General features: G+C 45.8%; 2 protein-coding genes across 4 annotated transcripts; one reads left to right on the top strand and one right to left on the bottom strand.

Annotated features, from left to right (window-relative positions):
• Nucleotides 1-804: 804 nt before the first annotated feature.
• LOC114049756 (SHC-transforming protein 1) lies at nt 805-13,235 on the bottom strand. 3 transcript variants are annotated; one of them, XM_027871156.1, is made up of 14 exons: nt 13,136-13,217; nt 11,546-11,619; nt 8,442-8,603; nt 7,841-7,911; nt 7,255-7,318; nt 6,953-7,072; nt 6,662-6,715; nt 6,433-6,484; nt 6,084-6,210; nt 4,638-4,836; nt 4,477-4,540; nt 4,242-4,367; nt 3,778-4,016; nt 805-2,360 (listed from the first exon to the last, which is right to left on the bottom strand). In XM_027871156.1, the coding sequence occupies exons 2-14, from the start codon at nt 11,555-11,557 to the stop codon at nt 2,232-2,234; spliced, it is 1,419 nt and encodes a 472-aa protein (XP_027726957.1). In that variant the 5' UTR covers nt 11,558-11,619; nt 13,136-13,217; the 3' UTR covers nt 805-2,231. The 3 variants fall into 3 exon arrangements, with proteins under 3 accessions (XP_027726957.1, XP_027726958.1, XP_027726956.1); XM_027871157.1 differs by lacking the exon at nt 11,546-11,619 and having other exon boundaries at nt 13,136-13,235; XM_027871155.1 differs by lacking the exons at nt 11,546-11,619; nt 13,136-13,217 and having other exon boundaries at nt 8,442-9,094.
• A 330-nt stretch (nt 13,236-13,565) lies between these two features.
• On the top strand, nt 13,566-18,012 carry LOC114049976 (cyclin-dependent kinases regulatory subunit 1). The gene is made up of 3 exons (XM_027871470.1): nt 13,566-13,722; nt 15,728-15,855; nt 17,476-18,012. The coding sequence occupies exons 1-3, from the start codon at nt 13,664-13,666 to the stop codon at nt 17,526-17,528; spliced, it is 240 nt and encodes a 79-aa protein (XP_027727271.1). The 5' UTR covers nt 13,566-13,663; the 3' UTR covers nt 17,529-18,012.
• Nucleotides 18,013-19,655: the final 1,643 nt, after the last annotated feature.

Genomic DNA, 19,655 nt, shown 5'->3' with positions numbered 1-19,655 from the left:
AGCAATACTACCCCCAGACATAGACAAAGCCACCTATCACACACACAATCTTGTCACACACATATCCACCCCTCCTACAGTGATACTACACCCAGACACAGTCACATCACTATCACACCTGCATTAATACCACAATCATATATACAACCATAAATATCACTGCCACATATGGTTCCTATCCCACACCCAGACACACAACCATATCACTTATACCCATCTGCCCTTTCTATAGTGATATTACAGGCAGACACAGTTTCAACAATGATACTACACCTCTAAATCCCTTCTACATGCCAATATCCTTCTGCATATAACCATATCAGTATCACAACATATCCAGACATAGTCATAATACACACAGCCATGTCGCTATCACAAATGTATTAATTCCACACCCATTATTACTTTAACAGTATATCCCACCTTGACATCACTCCTACAATAATAAACCTAGACACACACATCATATCAATATGACATAAGACGCAGACATCCCTCCTACATAGCCATACCACATGCAGACATGTTCACAGCATATTGTTTGCACCCGAACAAGTATCAACATCTCATCCACACATCCTCTGGAGTAATACAACACACACTAACACCCATATATCCCTCCTATCACACTAACACAACTACCTACCACAAGTTTATCAAACAGATACATACAAGCCCAAACATAACACATACACATTCCCTTCACTTGTACTTGAGGTCAGAGCTTGCTTTCCTTTCCCCCAACCCCAAGCAGGCCCCAAAGAAACTGAAGAAAGGCTGTTGGATCAAAAGGGAGACATTTGATAAAAGAAATAATGATCTTTAATGACATTTCCCTTTGGTATAAGTGAGACCCGTGAATAGATTCAAACAAAATAAGGGTAGGAGAGAGAAATAGAAGAGGAGGAGATAAAGATACAGTCAACTCTCCATTATCCACAACTCCTCAGGAGGAGTGTCTTCCGTATTCCTCACAATTTCTAGCAACAGCTACTCAATAAATACATTGATTTGAATGATCCCCTCTGAGGCTTCTCTGCAGCAAAGTTAAAAATTCCAGCCTTTTCCCTAGGCTAGGATGAGGTCTAGCTTTTAGTCCTGGCGATTTACTGGTTGTGGCCTTCCATGATCACCTAACCTTCTCTATGCATCAGTTTTCTCACCTGTAAAATGGAGATAATAATGCCTGTGCTACTTATTTCACAGGCTTGTCATGATGGTAAAATGATATAATAGATGAAGTCTCTGAAAAAATGAAAAAAGTGCTGTATGTATAAAGATGAGATAACTTTTGTGCTCAAGCAAGACAAAATCAGGAAATAATTCGGTTGCCAAAACTATAACATTCCCAAACTAAATAAAAATTACTTGGGGATTATCCACTGCTATAGATAACCATTACCCCTCAAATTAATGCAGAAAATTGAGAGTTGACTGTATAGAAGAACCAAACACTGGATTCACTGTCCAACCCAAAGGAGTTGGAGAGGCTACAAGGGGCTACACTTTGGCTGTAAAGTAGGACAATGTGCATGCAACGCTGGGGGTGGGGGAAATGGATGTTTACGAAATGTATATACAGACCCCTAGAGTAGGGGGCCCCGGCCAGGAGGCACTCTGTGTATGTGGCAGAGGGGAGAAATAGGGATGGGACATTCACCTCCCCCTGGCCAGGAAATGGGGTTCTGGGATAGGCTCTCAGGATTGAACATCCTCTTTGAAGAAGGGCAAACAACCATATCTGCCCCTAGTCTCCCAAGCCCAGTCTGGGAGTACCAGGCTAAGGAAGGGCTGGGGGACAGGATCCTGAGGGCAGATGCAGTATCATCATTTCTAGCCCACGGGAAAACTTTGCATAAAAACTTATTTAGACCTGGCGCATGGTCAAAGGCACAAGGTTTAAACACTGGAGGAGGGACAGAATTTCATCCCTTTGAAGAAAAATCCCATTCCACTGGAACTGTCCCTAAGATTCCTTTCTCCTGTTAGGGGGTCTTGCCCAGGCCCATCTGAGGGCCGTAAGACTGACATGGGCACTAATACTCTGGTGGAGGAGAAGAAAAATTAATCCCTCCTCCAGGTCCTGAACCCTAGGATTCAGGCCACTCACAGATACAACAGAGTGCTGTAACCAGAGCATTTTCCCCCAGAAAACTGTTGGAACTGGGACCAGAAAAGTGAAAGGGAGTGTCCTGGAGGCTGGAACCGGGTTGGGGACAGGATCAGGTCAGTTACAACTTCCGTTCCACCGGCTGCTGAAGACATAGCTCACTGCCTGCAGAGATGATGGGTAGGTGATTGTCCATGTGGTAGCTGATGAGGTGACTGACACTCTCGAATCGGTGATCCTTTGTCCTAACCTGGAGATAGATGATATAGAAGTTCAGACATGAAAGGCTTTTTTTGTCTGGGTAGGTGGATGGTGGTGGGAGAAGGCAGTTAGAAGGATGGTTGAATTAGATGGAAAAGCGTTCACCTCTCTATAACTGAAGAAGCTAAGGCACCCAAGAGAAGATGGAGAATGTTAGGAAGAGAGGACTGAGGCAACTGGGATGATGAGTAGGAAAGGATGAAAAGAATGAAGAAAATGCTTAAGACTGGGGAAGACCTGGGTATCAAGCCAACAGCTATTACTGAGGGATCCTGGTTCTTCTTAGAAGAAAAAGGATAGTGATGATTTTAAAACTGAGGAAGGATAAAGGAAGGGCATGCCTATATTGCAAACAAAGGCCTGAAATCATTATCTATGAAATAAATTAATAGGAGTGGCCTAACTTGGGTAAAGATAAAGATACATATTAGCAGAGTGGAAGGATTTACCTACTTACTCTCCAGAGGGAGGCACAGTAGAGGAGGAAGAAACAGATAAATATTATGGGAGAAAAATGATTAACAGTTCTAGAGAAGAGCTAAAGGCATATGTGTACCTCTGTGTGGTCTAAGGATCTTATGGAACCGTGCAAGGTGGATTCTTGATAAAGAGAGTGTATGTGGGGAGAGATAATGGAATAGTAGAGGAATTATGGGAAAGAAAACATTGGATCTTAGAGTTAGGAGACTCTGGCCCTGCCACTAACTAGCTGTGACCTTTACTTAGCCTCTTACCCCAAGTCCTGTACTCTTCCCACTGTACCACCTACACCCCACTGGCCAAAATAATAAAGAATCAAAGAAATTGAGACAAAACAATCTCTAAAAGTCTGTTCCAGAATCTGACCAACATAATGACCAGCCACAATTCCAGAAGACCCATGATAAAACATGCTACCCAGCACCTGATAGAGAAGTAATGGACTCAAAGTGCGGTGGCTTGTTTTTTTTTTGTTTTTTGTTTTTTTACATAGCCAATGTGAGAATTTGTTTTGCTTGACTATACATATATATAACAGATATGTTGTTTTTGTTTTCCCAATTTTGGGAAGAGGGGGATGTGGAAGGAGAGTGAATAAGGACCTAAAAACAAAATAAAATTGAATGTAAGAAATAAAGTCTTTTCCAGCTCTAACATTCTAATATCCTTTTGTTTTTAAGTGGATACAAGCTAGAGGGAACAGACTTATATGTTAGGCCTCAGAACCGTGTTGAGGTTGGGCAAAGAAACAGCCCCAAGCAGATGGAACTGGTTTGTCTCAGAAATTAGTAGTGGAAGAAATGGGAGTTAGGCCACCTCGAGGGGGAAAGGTGGTAGTAGAAACAATGGCAAAGAAGAGCAAGGTCTCAGGATGGTGACAGAATGCCAGACCCCACCCACACCCATCCACACATCCATAAACTTACCACGCCTTCAGGATCAACGAGCAGCAAATGTTTGGGCTGGCCACTTTGCAGGCCAGTAAGGACATACTGGCCTGGGGTAGTCGTACTCTCCCGAACCAGGAAGTCCCCATTGAGCTTCAACTGCCCTTCAGCATCCCGCCTACTCAACTTCCCATGGAACCAGGGCTCCCCTCGGAGCTGCTCAGCCATTGGTGTGGTAGGGGCAGGTGGGGGGACCCGAAGTGCATCTTCAAACGGCTCTGGGGGAGTAAAGGCAAGTCCGGGTAAAAACAGGAGGCAATATGTGGTTCTTTTCACTAGTGGGACCCTCTTGGAGGAGGCAAAAAACAGACCCATTCCCACAGCCCAGTACTATGAGTTGATAACAGAGATCACTCTGAAGCAAAAGGAAGCCAAGAAAGAAGGAAAAAATCAGGGGAAATGTAAAAAGAAAATAAAAGCTAGGCGGAAAGAGTAATACTCACTCATATCAAAAAGGTCACGTGGGGCACTGCCATTGGTAGTAGGGTTAGAAGGACCACCAGCTCCTTGCCGGACTTTCTCCAGGTTCTGGACATTGACATAGGAGGGATCATCAAATATTTCTCTACCTACCAAGGGAATAAGAGTGTGTCAGCCAGACCCCAGAGTCTATAATTCCTTTAACCCTTCCCCCCAACCCCAATTCTCCAGCTGTCCTAACCTTCCTATCCTTCATACCTGGTCCAGGAGTTGGGAGCTGTTTTCGAATATCAGGGTCACCACCAGCTAGCTGTCCGATGGGCTATGGTGGCAAACACAAAATGAGAACTGCAGATACTGGTAGCCTACCTATTTCCCTAATTCCAAGTTGACTTTCTTGCTCAGCTTAGGCAACATACCAAAGTGGCTCCTAGGTGGTTGGTGGTCTGAGTACTGGGTGGGGGTGGACGAGGAGCCCCTGGGGCAGCTCCATCCCGAAGCCTCATATCTACTACCCCACCAAGGGGGGGCTCCTTCCCTGGGAAGTCATTGTAGTACTGATGGTCAGGTGGCTCCTCTTCCTCCTCATCCCAAGCTGAGCCATCAAAACCAGCCATCCTGGGAGAAGAGAAAGAAAAGGAAAGCTCATTCATTCCCTGGCCCTAGCCCAGACTGACCTGTAGAAAGTGGATCTCATAAAGTGGAGACTGGATATCTCTCACCCCAAAGATCACAGTGGGGCGGCAGCTAGAATAAGGATCATAGCTTTAGCGCTCTAAGGGACCTGAGAGACCACCAAGTGCTATCTCCTCACTTCACAGATGGAGCACAGAGGTTTCTTGTCCTCATTCACTAATCTAGTCAGTTTCAGAGGCAGGAGATGAACTCAGGTCTTCCTGAATCCAAGTCCAGCACTCTCTCCACTACCTCCTGCTGATTCTTATCTAGAGAAAGCTAGGTGACACTGTAGACAGAGCCCTGGACCTAGGATCAAGAAGATCTCAGTGGAAATCATTACTAGCTATGGGACCCTGGACAAGTCACTTAACTTCTGTCCAGATAGCACTCACCTCACAGGGTGGTTTTGTGAGGATCAAAGAAGATATTTGTGTAAAGGGCTTTGCAAACCTTAAGAGTTAAATACTAGCAGAGTAACATGTTAGCTATTAACTGACCAGGGGTAAGGGACTCAGTATCTGTGGAAGAGATGTCCTGTCTGGAAAGGGGGATGCCCAAATTCCAAAGTAGTCCATATTTCCAAAGAAAGGATAGGGGGAAAGAAGCTACCACCACAGTAGCAGGGCTAGAGATCAGACCCCAGGAAAGAATTCTCAGAAGGCCAGTTGAAAACATAGGAAAGAAAGAGATAGGACAGGCAGTGAGGACATGGGGCCACCTCCTCCATTCTCTAAGATTCTTTTAACTTAAGAATCTGTCAAGTGAGCTGAGGCCATGGAGGGACAAGCACATCCCTCACCTCCACTGCTCAGAAAACCTGGCTTTCTTCAATGCTCAGCATCTGTGCCACTTCTTACTGCTAGGCTTCACTGGCTCCTCTTTGTCCCCCACCCAGTTGTTAGTGCTTTCTCTTTTGTCTAATTGAATTGTTTAATTGTATTGATTTGTTGAAATGTTGCAGTCTCCCAAGCAGAATGGAAGCTCTGTCAGAGTCAGGGAAGGAACTGTTGATTTTTTTTGGTCTTTTTATCTCCATTCACTAGCATTATGCTCTGCACAGAGTAGGAGCTTCAGAAAGGCTTGCTTGACCAGATGGGGTAATTTGGGTTTCTTCTATATTTCTGAAGTGTTCTTTCCTCTAGGGAATATTCCCACCCCAATGCCCACATCCCTAGCCTTCATCCTACCTGTCATGGGGAGTGACAAGCTTGGGTGGGTTCCTGAGGTATTGTTTGAAGCGAAGCTCAAAGGCCTGGCCAATGGTGCTGATGACATCCTGTGCTAGTCCTTCTGGACACTCCAGGATGTGGCAGGCTATGGGTACAGCAGGCATTGTCCTTATAAGCAACAAGTGTGGGGCTGGGGATGTTCAGGCACTAGCCCAGGCATCCCAGGCTCCTTGGAAATAGCCACCCACTGGGCAAGGGAAGATCCAAATCCCCAGAACTAGTAATTGGGGAGGGGACCTTGACCCACACCTCATTCTTAATGATGGATTGGTGTCTCCCTGGCCCACCCCATCAGACGCCCTCTTACCTCTCTGATTGACAGGATCTTTGGCAACATAGGCAACATACTCTGCAGTGTCCTAGGGAATCAGGTTCCGAGTCGGGGTAAGATCAGCCAGCTTCTCTTAGCATCTCCCCCACCAGCCCATGAAAACCTCTTTGCTCCCTCACCTATCTCTACCCAACCATTCTGGGCTACCCCAATCCAGGATCACTCAACTTTTCCCCAGCCACAATCCATTTTCATCACAACTCACCGGATCCCCACCGGATGCAAAGGAGATTGACTGCATGTGGTGATTGGCGATGATCTAAAGATTCAGGGTGGTGGGCCACAGTGTTAGCAGTTCCACTTGGACACGTTCACTCCTTAGTATTCCCTTCCCTACAAGTTCCCTTATTTCTTCCTGTCCTATCCCCAGTGGCCCCCTAACTACCTCCACCCAGACACCCAGTTCTTCTTTCACCTCCTCCCCCTGGGTTTTTCTGATTTCTCTTCATTGGCTAGACTACTTCCCTCTCTCCAAATCTCCCCAGGCCCAACCAACCTGTTTACAGTCTGCAGCCATGAGGTTGAGGCTGCTGGTAGAAACAGTTAGGGTGATGGGCATGCCAGCAAACTTCAGATTACTCCTCCCCAGTATGGAACTGAGTGGGCGGCTACAGGGCTAAGAAAGGATCCACAGAGAATTTGGGGGTTAAGGGCCACAGGTCTAGCACTGAAGAAGCCCCAGTTTCTATATCTAGAAACCCATCTCCCCTCCTTCCCCCTCGACCCCTCCATACCTTGTGGCTTGCCCTCCCTCTCTCCTCCCATCTACCACTCTCTATGATAATGCTCCCCAGGTACCTTTCTCCTCCGTGCAGCCCCTTTTGCCCCCGGCACAGCCTCACACACCAGACTGATGGCTTCTCTGAGAAGACAAAGACTTGCTTAGAAGCAAAGATTTCCCGGGCCCCAACATAGGTCTAAGGGAGGGGAAGCCAGGGCACTCTGAGCTCTTTGGAGTGGCTGATTGAATTAAGGGCCTTTAATATTTGATGATACTAAGGAACTGCCTGCTGGTTGATTGGATTAGGGCCTCTGGGCCCAGTGATGGACCCAGTCACTTCCCCTTAACCTCAACCCTTCTAAGTCACCAAATACTAATTTTCCCTGAAACCATGCCCCCACCCTTCAGTGTCTTTGTATTCTCATGGCCCGGCACACAGTAAGTAAGCCCTAACCAATGCTTATTGATTCAGGTGCTACCCCTGTTCCAAAAGGGAAGGGGAAGAGGGACCCAGATCTTTGCATGGGCTCCCCTAAGTGCCCCATCCCTTAGTAATGCTCTTCCTGTGCTATCATGACTATATGTCCCCAGTACCTCAATAATTGCTAGGAGCCCCAGCAACACTGACCCCCCACCCCTTACCCCCAGACAGACCCCACTCACCTAGTGACCTGGGTTCGAGTACTGAAATCCAAGGCCCGCATCGACTGGAGGACCTCCACACAACCCATGTACTGAGGGAGGGGTAGGGAGGGAAAAGTGGAGCATTTGACCTCTGCCAACTACTATCAGCAACACACATACACACAAAAGGCCCCCCAGGATTTTCTCCTATATTAATTCCAGAATGTCAACGCCTACCCTGCTTGGTATCTGAATGTGGAACACCCCTGGGTCCCAGTATAGAGAAAGAGAAAAAGAGGTTAGAAAAACAGTCTATGTCAAGTAATGGGGAAAGACAAATCTTTGGGTGCTGGAAGAAAAGACCAAAATGAGAGGAAGGAAATAGGAAATCAGAATGTCTGAAGAACTAGGGGACAAAAAAAGGGTGGAGGGGGACCAGAAAAGAATGGGAAACAGGGGCAGGGAACAGGGTAGATATAATGTAAAATATGGAGTGCCAAAGTACCTGAAGAAGGAATTTGGTAGAGGAAGAAAACAAAAAATTTAGCAAAACAAGGAATTTAAAAGGGTCTCAGGCAAAAGAGGACTGGATGGGAAGGTGAGGGGAGAAATATTTGAGAGTGCGGATATACTCACTCACCCGAACAAGGTAGGAAACCCCAGGTCCCATGACCTTGTCGTTGGGATGTAACCAACCCCGAGTTGGCTTGTTGACAAAGCTCCCGTGACGAGTCCACTCTTCACCCCCCAGCTGGCCCCCTTCCACCCGAGTCCTCCGCCCGCCGCTCAGTTTGTTCATGTCCTGGAGAAGAGGTGAAGGGCCTGAGTCTGGCCCAGCCCCCCCTGCATTTCCTTCCCTATCCTCAAGTCCCCATCCTGACTCTACAGAGGGCCCCAGCCGCCCCCCAGTTGGGTTGGCTAGCTTCAAATTGCTCATCCGAGGGAAAAAAGAGCAAAGGGTTGTAGGACTATCATCCCCCAGCACTGGGGGCAAGATGGGTCCCAGGGAAGAGGCAGATGGAGAGGATAGCTCCCCAGGGGATAAGGATCCCAGAGTCCCTTCTTCCAATGATGACAGAGATTCATTCCGAAGAGGGTTATACTTGGGCTTGGGGGGCAGGAGATCCATGGCTAGGGGAAAAGGGGAGCTGCTGTCCAGCCCGGCCCTCCCCCCAGCCAGGGAAAGGGGGCCGGGCTGGGGGCATTCCCAGGCCCTTAGTCTGATCTGCTATATATAGGCAGGTAGTCACAGAGCCCTTGCAGGGAAGACCACCACTCCCCCAGTTCAGACTCAGACAAGCTCTAGCTCCAACCCCGCCTAGCATGAAGCCTCCTCTCTAGCTGGAGAAGAGGGAGCTGGACCAGGAACAGTTTGGCTCCTCCCCAAGGGAGGAGAGTTGGTAAGTGGAGGCCAATCAGGAGGACAGTGCTGACTCACAGGCACAGAAGGGGCAGAGCCCCCCACCTCTACCCCACCCAAGGCCTCAAATCCTAAGGGAGGGAATCTCGGTGACCCTCCCATTTCCACATACTCACCCACCCCCCTCCTCCCAACTAAGCATAACCGGGAATGGGGAAAAGGGAAGGGATAATGAGAAGAGAGAATAGATCTGAAAGTCTAATGCCTGACACTGGGAAGGGGGAGGGGAAGACAGGAAGCAAGGGCACAGTGGGGAAGGAAACAAGAAAGATAGGGAAAGGGGGCAATCTTTGACTTATTTCCCTTTCCCACCCCAGTTAAAAATTCTGGCAGTCTTGTCTTCAAGCCCCTTACCACTGCTTGCCCTGGGGAGAAGATCCCCAGGGAACCTCAAAGCCATTAGCTAAAACTGCCATAACAGTTGGTGATACAGTAGAAAGGAAATCTTTCTCCCCTGCCTGGGGAACAGGGCAGGGAAGAAAGATAACAAAGGGTTGCTAAGCAAAGGGGCAAGATGAACAGAGCCAACAGAAACTGTGAGAGTGAAAGGAGTAAGGCCAAACCAGTGCATTGGCAGAGCCAGCCCAACAAGGCCTCCAAGAGAGGCATTAGAGACCTTGGGGAGCCTGGGGCTGTAAAGGAAGAAGGCAGGTGAGATGAGTCTCACTCACCTTTTTAGCAGCTCAACTTGACATAAGGGAACTGAGCCAGCCCTAAGGACAGTTTTGCCCCCACTTGTACTACACAGTGCATGACTGGGGGAGTTCAGCTGCCAGTTTCCTCCCAAGGTGATGTTTAAACCAAAGGAACATCACTTGGAAAGTGGGCAAGACTCTGCTACTCACTCTTCCTGGCCATTAGACAAATAAGCCAAAGCCCCAGGTCAGAAGACTAGGACACATCACTACCCAAAAAATTTCCTGGGGAAATTTCATCTATCCTAGGGTTTCTCTAACTTTGTATATGGGCACTTACCCATTCCATGAGGATAACAGGAAAGGAAAATCCATTACTGGCCACAGGATCCTAATTATCCTAATCCCAGAGGTCTACCCTCTGATCCCAAAGCTAGAAGGCTTCCAGACTCCTCCCCATAGCCACCAGGCACTTGCAGTAAAGACAGACTTAAAAGCAAAAAGGGCCACAGGCAGTCCCTGACATCCACGGGGGATGCCTTAAACATATATATAGGAATCCAGTTGCTGCTTTTCTTCCAATTATCCCTAAATCTCCCTTCTGAGGTCTAGCCCCATTTTGAAAAGGGGCTCCTGTCTAACCCCCAACCCCCCCCCCCCAACACTCTAACCATACAGAAAAGGGGAGTTAGGGGAATCAGTTTTGAGTCTGGACACAGGAAACAGTCCAAAACCCATTTCCTCCACCCACAAGTTCCTGACTTCCTGCCAAACCAAATGGAAGAGAGGGAAGAAATTCCTACAAAGGAAGACAGCAAAAAAGACTAGAAGGACTAAATTCAAAATCGAGCCTCAGGTATATTCCTAGCCTAGGGAGAAAGAAAAGCTTCCTTTCATCTCCTAGCCAAATTTGTGCTCATAGAAGCAGTGGAAAGTCAGAGTACTTCTGCTTGACTTTAGGCAGCCTTTCCATGTTTCAGATCCCTCATCTATAAAATGAGTGGAAGGAAGGAGGGTTGACCTAGATGGCTTCTAAGATCTCCTCCAGCTTGGAATCTACGATCCTATAAATGGAGGAGGGGAGGGTAGAGAGAAGAGTTTGTTTCAATCTATCACTCCTAAAACACTGGGAGAAGAAATTTATCATCCCCATCTCCTCACTCCCCAGGGCTCAATTCACAGATCACAGATCAAATAAAAAGGAAGACCCAAAAGATAATTATCCTCATATCCTACTCTGTGCCAAGACTCCTGTACTGCCTAGAGATATTCACTTTCTTATAGCTTTCTCAGTAAGAAAATAGTGAGCCATATGTAAAGGAGTATTTGGAAAAGAAGTGGAAGAAACTCAGTTCCAGAACTAAAAACTAGATGACTTTCAGAGGTTTGAGATGGGGGTGGAGAATATTTGCTTTCTCTGCCCAAGGGGAGGAGGGAAGGGAGGAAAGTACAGTGGCAGGGAGCAGCCGGAAATGGCAAAAGCCTCAGGAATGTTTCCTGGACTGAAGGTTAGGCAGGCAGAGAAAAGATGGGGAATACCCAGATAAGAAAATGGGAGTGGGGGTTGGGGTAAAGTCTCTAAGGCCAGAGAGCAAAAAAGCACCTTGCCCCCTCCCCCAATTGCAAAATACCCTACTCTGTAGGGTAGGTGGGGAGAAGTTACCCATTTCACAACCCCATTCCACACACCAGGGAATCCATGGCCCAGCCCAGCTCCTGAGGTACAGGTACGACATGCAGCTGTTTCTGGGGTGGAGCCGGTCCTGGGAAGGGAAACTTAGGGAGTAGATCTGGGAACTTGTGAGGGATTTCCCATCCCTTCTCCCCTACCTCCAGCCCAACCCACTTCAAGTCACCCAACACCCAAGAATAAAATTAAGGCCCAAGGGGGAGGGAAAGTACAGCCAGCCTTCAATCCCCTAGATTTGAGCCAGGATTGGGAATCATGAGGCAATGGAAAGAGCCCTTGGTTTGGAGTTGGGAAATTTAAGATGATTCCTGCCTCTAATACTTAATACTAATGTGATCACATCACTTAACCTCTCAGAGTTTCAGTTTCCTCAGCTGTAAAATGGAAATGAGAAAACTTGCACTATCTCTCTCATAGGAGTTTACGGGGGTACTGCTATCTATATACCTTAGTTATTTAAATTATTACCATCATATGGAGTGGGGGAGGAGGGACGGGGACACAGGCACCAGGAACTGGGGAGAAAAGCTAGGCTGGATGAAAGCACTAAGTGTGTGATTGAGAAAGGAAGCCAGGTTTCTAGCATTGGAGAAGGGACCTTTCAAGTTACAGGGATCCCTCCAGATTTCGAAGGAAAACCTTAAATGTATCTCTTGGAAGGTATGGTTTCAGAGAATTATAAGGGGAAGGGTCATCCAAAATATTTTCCAGCCTACCTTTCCAGGCTTAGTTTATGTTTCCCTTCCTTATAGCCAAATTAACCTGCTTGCTGTTCTGATCCACAGCATATCATCTTCCATTTCTGTACCTTTATACAAGCCATCTCTCATCCTCGTAATGCACATCCCACCTCTGATTCATAAAATGTCTAGCTTCCTTTAAAGTTCCACTCAAATGCCACTATCTCCACTAAGTTTATCCTGATTTCCCCCAGTTGCTAACGGGAAATTACTCTCATAGAAATTTACTTTGTGCATAATTTATATTTAATTTTCTCTCCGCATGTTGTCTCCCTTCCGTTAGGAGGCAAACTCCTTGAAGGCAGGAACTGTTAGGTTTTTGTCTATGCATACATAGACAAGCACTCTGTCATACACATAGATGCTTAATAAATGCATACTGAATTAAATGGAAAGGAGGCCAGTGAGGAGAAAGAGATGAGGTGTACAGAGGGGTTGTGATCTGATGAAGGGCAGAGTTCCCCAGAATTCTAGTGGAAGGAACGTGGGGGTGGGGTGGGGTCCCCAGGGGGCCAGAGTCACCTGAAGGACTGGCCATATAGAATTCTTAGAGGCGCCCCCCCCAGTGTCTAGTGAATGTTAAGATTATAGAGAGCGTGGTTTCTGGAGGGGGGGATAGGATGCGGAAGGCAGAGCTTTCCAAAAAAGGGGGCGGGAAGAAAATCCAGGGAGGGGTAAAGATTTAGGTAGGTTACAACTTTGGGGGGTTTCGGGGAGCCCCTGAACTGGGGGCTGGACTTCCGGGGATGGGGTCCCAGAAGGCGGGACTTGTGTATGGTTGGCCGGAAGTGGAATTCCAGGGTATTGGGGGGGGATATTAAATAAAGATGATAAAAATTCCGTACTCACCAGGGCCGCATGGGGTCTCCGCTCCGCGCCGCGGGCCGGTCTCACTCCGGGTCTGGCGGTCGCAGGTCCTTCGAGTAGACGCTCCAACTTTCTCGCCCCCCCCCCCCGCCCAGCCTCCCCGGAGAAACTTTATTGCGCTCACTTCCGGCCTGACTAACCTTTGGCCCCTACGCATTACGTATCTCCTCCTTCTTCCATTTCATTGCCCCTCCCCTCCTGTAGTAGTGAGGGGTGGAGCCCTTAAGTAATGATACCCAGTAAGAGTTTGTGTATGGTCCCATGGGCGTATACGAGACATACCGCCTGTCCCTATGGACCAATAAGAACTCGAGGTAGGATAGAGTGAAAAACACAAAAGCCAATAAAAGTCTCGAAGGTGAGCTTTTTTTCCCGCCTCCAGTCGAAGGAGCCAATCGGTTGAAGGAGCGGCAGGTTTGAAAGCGAGGGCCCGTAGAGTTGTGTTGCGCGCGCGTAGCTGTTGTTAGGCGGTTGGTGGCGCGGGGCTGGGGTCCCCCGGGAGGTGCGGACATGTCGCATAAACAGATTTACTATTCGGACAAATACGACGATGAAGAGTTCGAGTACCGGTCAGTGCGGGCGCGAAGGGGTGGCCATGCTAGTACAATAGGCATCGGCGGGTGAAGGCGCGAGGACCATCTTAGCCATAGCTATAGAGGGGAGAAAGAGCCTGAGGCGCATGCGCGAGAGCCAACTAGGGGAGTGGGCTTGTAGTAAAAGAGAAGTTAGACGCATGCGCGGGAGAGATTTGTAGTGAGGCGGGGCGGGGGGTGGTCATAGTTAGAACGCATGCGTGGCATCCTCGCGGCTTGGTAAAACGGGCTAGGAAGGGGACGTGGTGAAGGCTTATTACCTTTACCTCTTCGGGGCTTCTGCCATTATCCACCCCACCTCCTTTCAAACTGGAGGCTCCCTTTCATGTCGGCACTAATGCTGAAGGAATGCCAGGTGGCTGTAGAGCTGAGAGTGCGACAGGCCCGCCTGTGGTATCTGTTAGCCCCAAGAAAAAAGAGGGTAACTGAGGGCCCCTTTGCTCCTAGAACTGAGGTTTCATTGAGTGAGAAGGATGTCGAAAACGCTAGATATGCTAGTAAATAATGGAAATAATAGATTGAGGGGAGGAAAGGTATGACAGATGTCCACATACATTTGATGGGCCATTTAGGAAAAGGATAAGATTTTCTGAGTGGCTCCAGAAAACAGAACGAAGACCTATAGGTGGCTCTGATTAAGGAAGCCCTTCTTAATTATTAGTAATGTTGTCAAATGTAATGCATTGATTCTATGATAGTAAGTAGTACCCTGCCACTGGAACTGTTGGGGTAGAGCCTGAATTACCATGTTAACTAGATGTTGAAGAGATAATTCTTTTAATGAGATTTAATGGCAGTCTCGACTGGAAAACCTTTAAGATACTTTCGAATTCTAAGATCTTTGTGTTTTGGAAAACAAAAATAATTTACCAACCACCTATTGGCACATTTTAATTTGTCCTTATTATAATATAAGCGTTCTTAAGATATCTCCAACTCTCATTCCAACTAGATTTCAAGTTCCTTAAGTACAAGGAAAAGACATGGATTTCATTTGTATATCCCACAAGACCTAGTATAGGGTTCTATACATCCTAAGTGACTGACACCAGCCAATATATATTGAGTGCCTACCTTTATACAAAATGTTGCAGAGAACTAGAAAAAGACTAGCTCTATCCTTAGCTGTTTGTTTAAATGAACTCATCAGTCCCCCAATTATGGAAACAAAATAGGGAAAAGCCACTTGTTTGGTCCAGTGGAAGACGCCAGTTTGGTGACACAGCTGAAATTGCTTTGTAGTGAGTGTTGGTTTAAAATATGCTGTGTTACTGTTTTAAGCCAAAATTATTTAGTCTGGGGGTTGGTGTTTTTTAACTCTAGTCCTGTTAGCGTATAAATTCCTAGTCAAGAACTCTGACAAGAAACATTTCTTTGGATACAGAGACACCTTTGTATACAAGGGACATTCAGCAAATATTCATTGACATTAATGAAGCTCAAATTGGGTCCCTAGGACTCAGATACCAAATAATCAAACACCTCATCTGCCTTTCCGAGTGACTTAGGCCTCAGGTCAGAACCTTGGCTAAGAAGTAATTCAAGTTTTCCAAAAAGAGATCAGAAAAATAAAAGTCGTTTAGTTTTTTATTCTGTGCATTGACTTTTCAGGACCACTATCCACACCCCCTCCCCCAAAGTCATCTTCTTTCCCAGATACTGGTTAAGATCTATTATCAATCAACAGTTATAAGTGTTCTAATCATACCATTATTCTCATTTGCATTGATAATCAAATATTAGTTTTAAAGTGCTCAACAATCTGCTAGAGATCTTTGTAAGTGTTTCTATAATAGTCTTAGCTGAAGATTCCCCCATTAGATTGTAAGCTCCCTGAGAGCAGGAATTGTTATCGTTCCTTTGTATCTCCCCCTTGGTCCATGACATACCTTTCTGTCCAAAATGAGAGGCATAATATATAGTGTTGATTGCCTAACTGCACCATGCTTAGATGCAAACCATCCCCACATTTCTGTTACAGGCACGTCATGTTGCCCAAGGACATAGCCAAACTGGTCCCTAAGACCCACTTGATGTCTGAGTCTGAGTGGAGGAACCTTGGTGTCCAGCAGAGTCAGGGATGGGTCCATTACATGATCCATGAACCAGGTCAGTGGAAAATCTGAAAGCAGCCCTGTAGGATAGCACTGGAAAAGTAATAAGATCAATCAATGTAATAAAGCTAAGGAGATGGGAAGGGGGAGGAGGGATGTAATACTTAATAATTTATTGTCTTAAGCATCTGTGCCCACATAATGCCTGATTATTTTGTCTATTTAGGTGGGATAGATGAGTGCTCCCTTGCCCTACATGGAGAATTGTTGAACCGACCACAAATAGTGAGCAAAATATCTAGAGTTCAATGATGGCCTGTCATTTGGTCAATAAGCACTTATTAAGCACTTACTATGTGTCAGTCACTGTGCTAAGTTCTGGGGATACAAAAAGAAGTACAAGACAGTCCCTGTCCTCAACCAGCTCACAATCTAATGGGGGACACAATAAACAAATAAATTGTACAAACAAGCTATGTATAGGATAAATAGGAAGTAATTAACAAGGGAGGGCACTAGAATTAAGAAGGATTGGGAAAGACTTCCTGTAGAATATGGGATTTTAGTTGGGACTTAAAGGAAACCAGAAGGCAGAGATGAGGAAGGAAAGCATTCCAGGCATGGGGGACAGCTAGAGAAAATAACTAGAGCCAAGAGAGGAGTGTCTAGTTCATGGAATAGCAAGGAACCCAGTGTCACTGGATCACAGAGTATGTAGAGGGGGTGTAAGTCCTAAAAAACCATGAAATGTGGGAGGACAGTTTCTAATGCCAGAGGACTTTGTAGTTAGTCCTGGAGGCAATAGAGAGCCACTGAAGTTTATTGACTAGAGGGGTGACATAGTCAGGCCTATGCTTTAGGAAAATCACTTTGGCAGCTGAATGGAAGATGAAATGAAGTAAGGAAAGGCTGATGGCAGGCTGATCTACCAGCAGGCTATTAGGCAGTGTCAGAGGAGAAAAGGTTCAAGAAATGTTGCAAAGGTGAAATTAACAGACTTTGGAAATAGATTGGCTTTGGGGAATGAGAGATAGTGAGGAGTCATGGATGACTTCTAAGTTTCCGGCCTGAGGGTCTGGGATGATGGTGTTGCCCTCTACTGTAATAAGGCAGAAGGGTCTTTCAGGAAAGATGAGTTCAGTTTTGGGCATAATAAGTTTGTTTAATATGTCTACTGGACATCCAATTAAAGATCTGAAAAGCAGTTGCAGCCTGTTGATATGCACACTCCTGTTAAATTATGTACCCTCTGATTACAGACTAGTTATAAACTAAGGTCAAATATGCCCTATTACTGCCTCTACCTCCCATGCTTCTTTGTCCCCTAGAAACCCAATTTCTGTGCTTGCACATATTTGAACTATAGCCAAAAAAATTATTTTTATAAATCACCACATAAAATAACAGAAATTCAGCTTTAGGACAACACTAATAAAAGACACTCCTATGTCTAGGCAAACTTAGTAGAGGGAGAATTGATGTTACCATTACTGTATTTGCTGGCAGACCAGTCTGCTGGGTCTTTTTCTAGGGCTGAATGGTAAAATAAAAATTAAATTCTAAATATTAGAGTGTGCTTATTAACACATAGGTGATGATTTGAGGGGAAACTAGCTCATGAGAATGGGGCAGGCTTGTCTCATCTTATCCAAATATCTATCTCCCTCTCTTCCAGAGCCTCACATCTTGCTGTTCCGGCGGCCACTGCCCAAGAAGCCTAAGAAATGAAAGAGCATGCCACTTCTGTTCAAAGCTGTACATAGCTGTCCTTACCTGCTAACATCTTTCTGCTAATAGTGTTGCCTTCTTGTTTCTCACTTGGGATATTTAAGGGATGTTTAATACACTGTTTGAAAGTGTTGGTGACTCTCTTGTTTCTTGAGCAAAGCTGACGCCACCACCACCACTACCCCATTGGGTGCTCTGATGAATGTAACGTAACTTCAGCTGAGCTTTGCCTCAAAAAATCATGGCAAGCTCTGTATCAAGCTGAACACATTTGGGTAGATGGACAAAGCACCAAGAGTGACTGAAGACTCATCACTGCTTAGTTGTGGGGCATGTATAATTGTTGCTGTTTGTGTCTTTTCCCACCAGGTTGTGTACAAGGTGACTTAATGGATTTATATTTTCATTTGTTGGAAACTTTCCATTTTATTCAAGAAATGTCTGTTCTGTTTAAATCCCTTGAATAAAGAGGAAGTTTTTGTAATTCATTGTTAGATTCCTTCTGCCTGTGATCAGGATGAGTATCATTCATGTGATACCAGGGTCCAATTATCTGTCTTCAGTGAATTTTTGGATAATAAGGCTCATTTCAGGGAGTTGATTTTAAAAATAGATTAAGCTGGTTATTCTCAAACATCTGCTGAAAATGTTCATTTCAAACCTTTCACTGGTCCAGGGCAGCTCTCTTAATAAAATGCATTAGTCTGTCACTTTTTATATTTGTATGTCTCTGGCCAAAGCATTGCTTTACTAATTTAGGCACGAATAAAGGGGATAATTCCATTCATAACAGTTCCCTATATAATCTATGACAAGAACTTTTTTCATCAAACTCAAGTCCTTGTAGTATAGTGTTGGCAGTCTTCTGGTCCAGGGACCCCTCCAGATGCTGCTTTTCTACCTATTTCTTTGGACATTAATAAAACTCCCTATTAAGTGTTTGGCCTGAATGGGATAGTCCACAGATTGGAAGCAGCCAGTTTTGGATCTTGTTCAGTCTTCCACTGACAGTTCAGACATGATACAATAAGCAGTTATGGGAAACACTTAAGGAACTGGTAGAAATTCTTCAAAGATAAAAATCTAGACACACTAAATAATTATCTTGGTTTCCAAGGACCCCCTTCTGGCTTCCTCTTCTGAGGTGGAGATTCATGAAATTGTCCTGCTAAGAAAAGGTTACTGGATTTGAGTTCTGTGTGACCTTTGACCAAGTGACTGACCTTTGGTTTGAGTGGATAAGGAGTCAGTCATTCTGTCATGCTATTATTAGTTTTTAAAAATGAGAACACTTCCTCATGAGAGTCTTAGCATAGAGTTGGGGATTTTTAGTAGCAGGTGAAGTAGCTCACATTTCTATAGTATCAGACTTATGCCAGTTTGGAAAATGAAGCTTGTAGGTTAAGTGATTTGACCAAAGTCAGACAGCTACAAAGTGTCAGCTGAAATTTAAGCCCAGCCAGTTGACCTGATTCCAAATCTAGTACTCTACATTACTGTGACCAGATGCCTAGCCTTCTTAACTTGGGGTCCAACTCCAACAATTTCCCTCAAGTTTTAGAACTCTAATGATCATGCTGTTTGTCCTTCCTTCTTGGAGAGGACCATGACAACAAGGAGGTGATGCCATGACATGCAAGTGAATTGGATCTAAGTGAGGGGGGGTTGTGCAGAGTCACCAGCCTCACTTTGTCCTCCGGAGCCACGTGGGTCCAGTGCCCAGATGTAAGACTGGAAATGGCCCTGGATGCTGTGGGAGACCTTGGCCTCTTTAAGCTAAGGTTTTTAACAGGTCTCAGTTTGACTGAGGGAACAACCAATGGACCATGTGGTTGTTACTTTAAGGCTGTAAGCTCCACTTACTAGTGTTGCTTAAGCATAAGGCCTCTTATAGCAAGCACTGGAACACCGGTTGAATAGGAAGGCTGGGGGGGAGGCCCACGTCCTCACCTGTAAGTGGCCCTAAAAATAAGAGGCAAGAAAAATGAACTATATATTTGACACTTCGGGGAAAGTCCCTGGGCTGCTAAGCATAGCTGGATTTGGTAGGGGAGTTTTCTTACAGCAGCTTTCTTTAAAAGATAATTCCAACTCGTGTTTTGACAAGGTGCCCAAGGCAGAATTTCC

This window comes from Vombatus ursinus, unplaced genomic scaffold, assembly GCF_900497805.2.
Source record: "Vombatus ursinus unplaced genomic scaffold, bare-nosed wombat genome assembly UNPS02014798.1, whole genome shotgun sequence".
Lineage (NCBI taxonomy): Eukaryota > Metazoa > Chordata > Mammalia > Diprotodontia > Vombatidae > Vombatus > Vombatus ursinus.
Note: the sequence above shows the minus strand (reverse complement) of the source record. Positions and strands in the feature narration are given on the sequence as shown.

Bases quoted from the DNA above. Each gene is read 5' to 3' on its own strand.
- LOC114049976 (XM_027871470.1), top strand. From the start codon at position 13,664: ATGTCGCATAAACAGATTTACTATTCGGACAAATACGACGATGAAGAG. The intron at 13,723-15,727 runs GTCAGTGCGGGC...TTTCTGTTACAG, and splicing joins GATGAAGAGTTCGAGTACCG to GCACGTCATGTTGCCCAAGG. The intron at 15,856-17,475 runs GTCAGTGGAAAA...CCTCTCTTCCAG, and splicing joins TTACATGATCCATGAACCAG to AGCCTCACATCTTGCTGTTC.
- LOC114049756 (XM_027871155.1), bottom strand. From the start codon at position 8,930: ATGGATCTCCTGCCCCCCAAGCCCAAGTATAACCCTCTTCGGAATGAA. The intron at 4,368-4,476 runs GTATGAAGGATA...TTCCCTTGGTAG, and splicing joins GCTCCCAACTCCTGGACCAG to GTAGAGAAATATTTGATGAT. The intron at 4,017-4,241 runs GTGAGTATTACT...TTACTCCCCCAG, and splicing joins ACGTGACCTTTTTGATATGA to AGCCGTTTGAAGATGCACTT.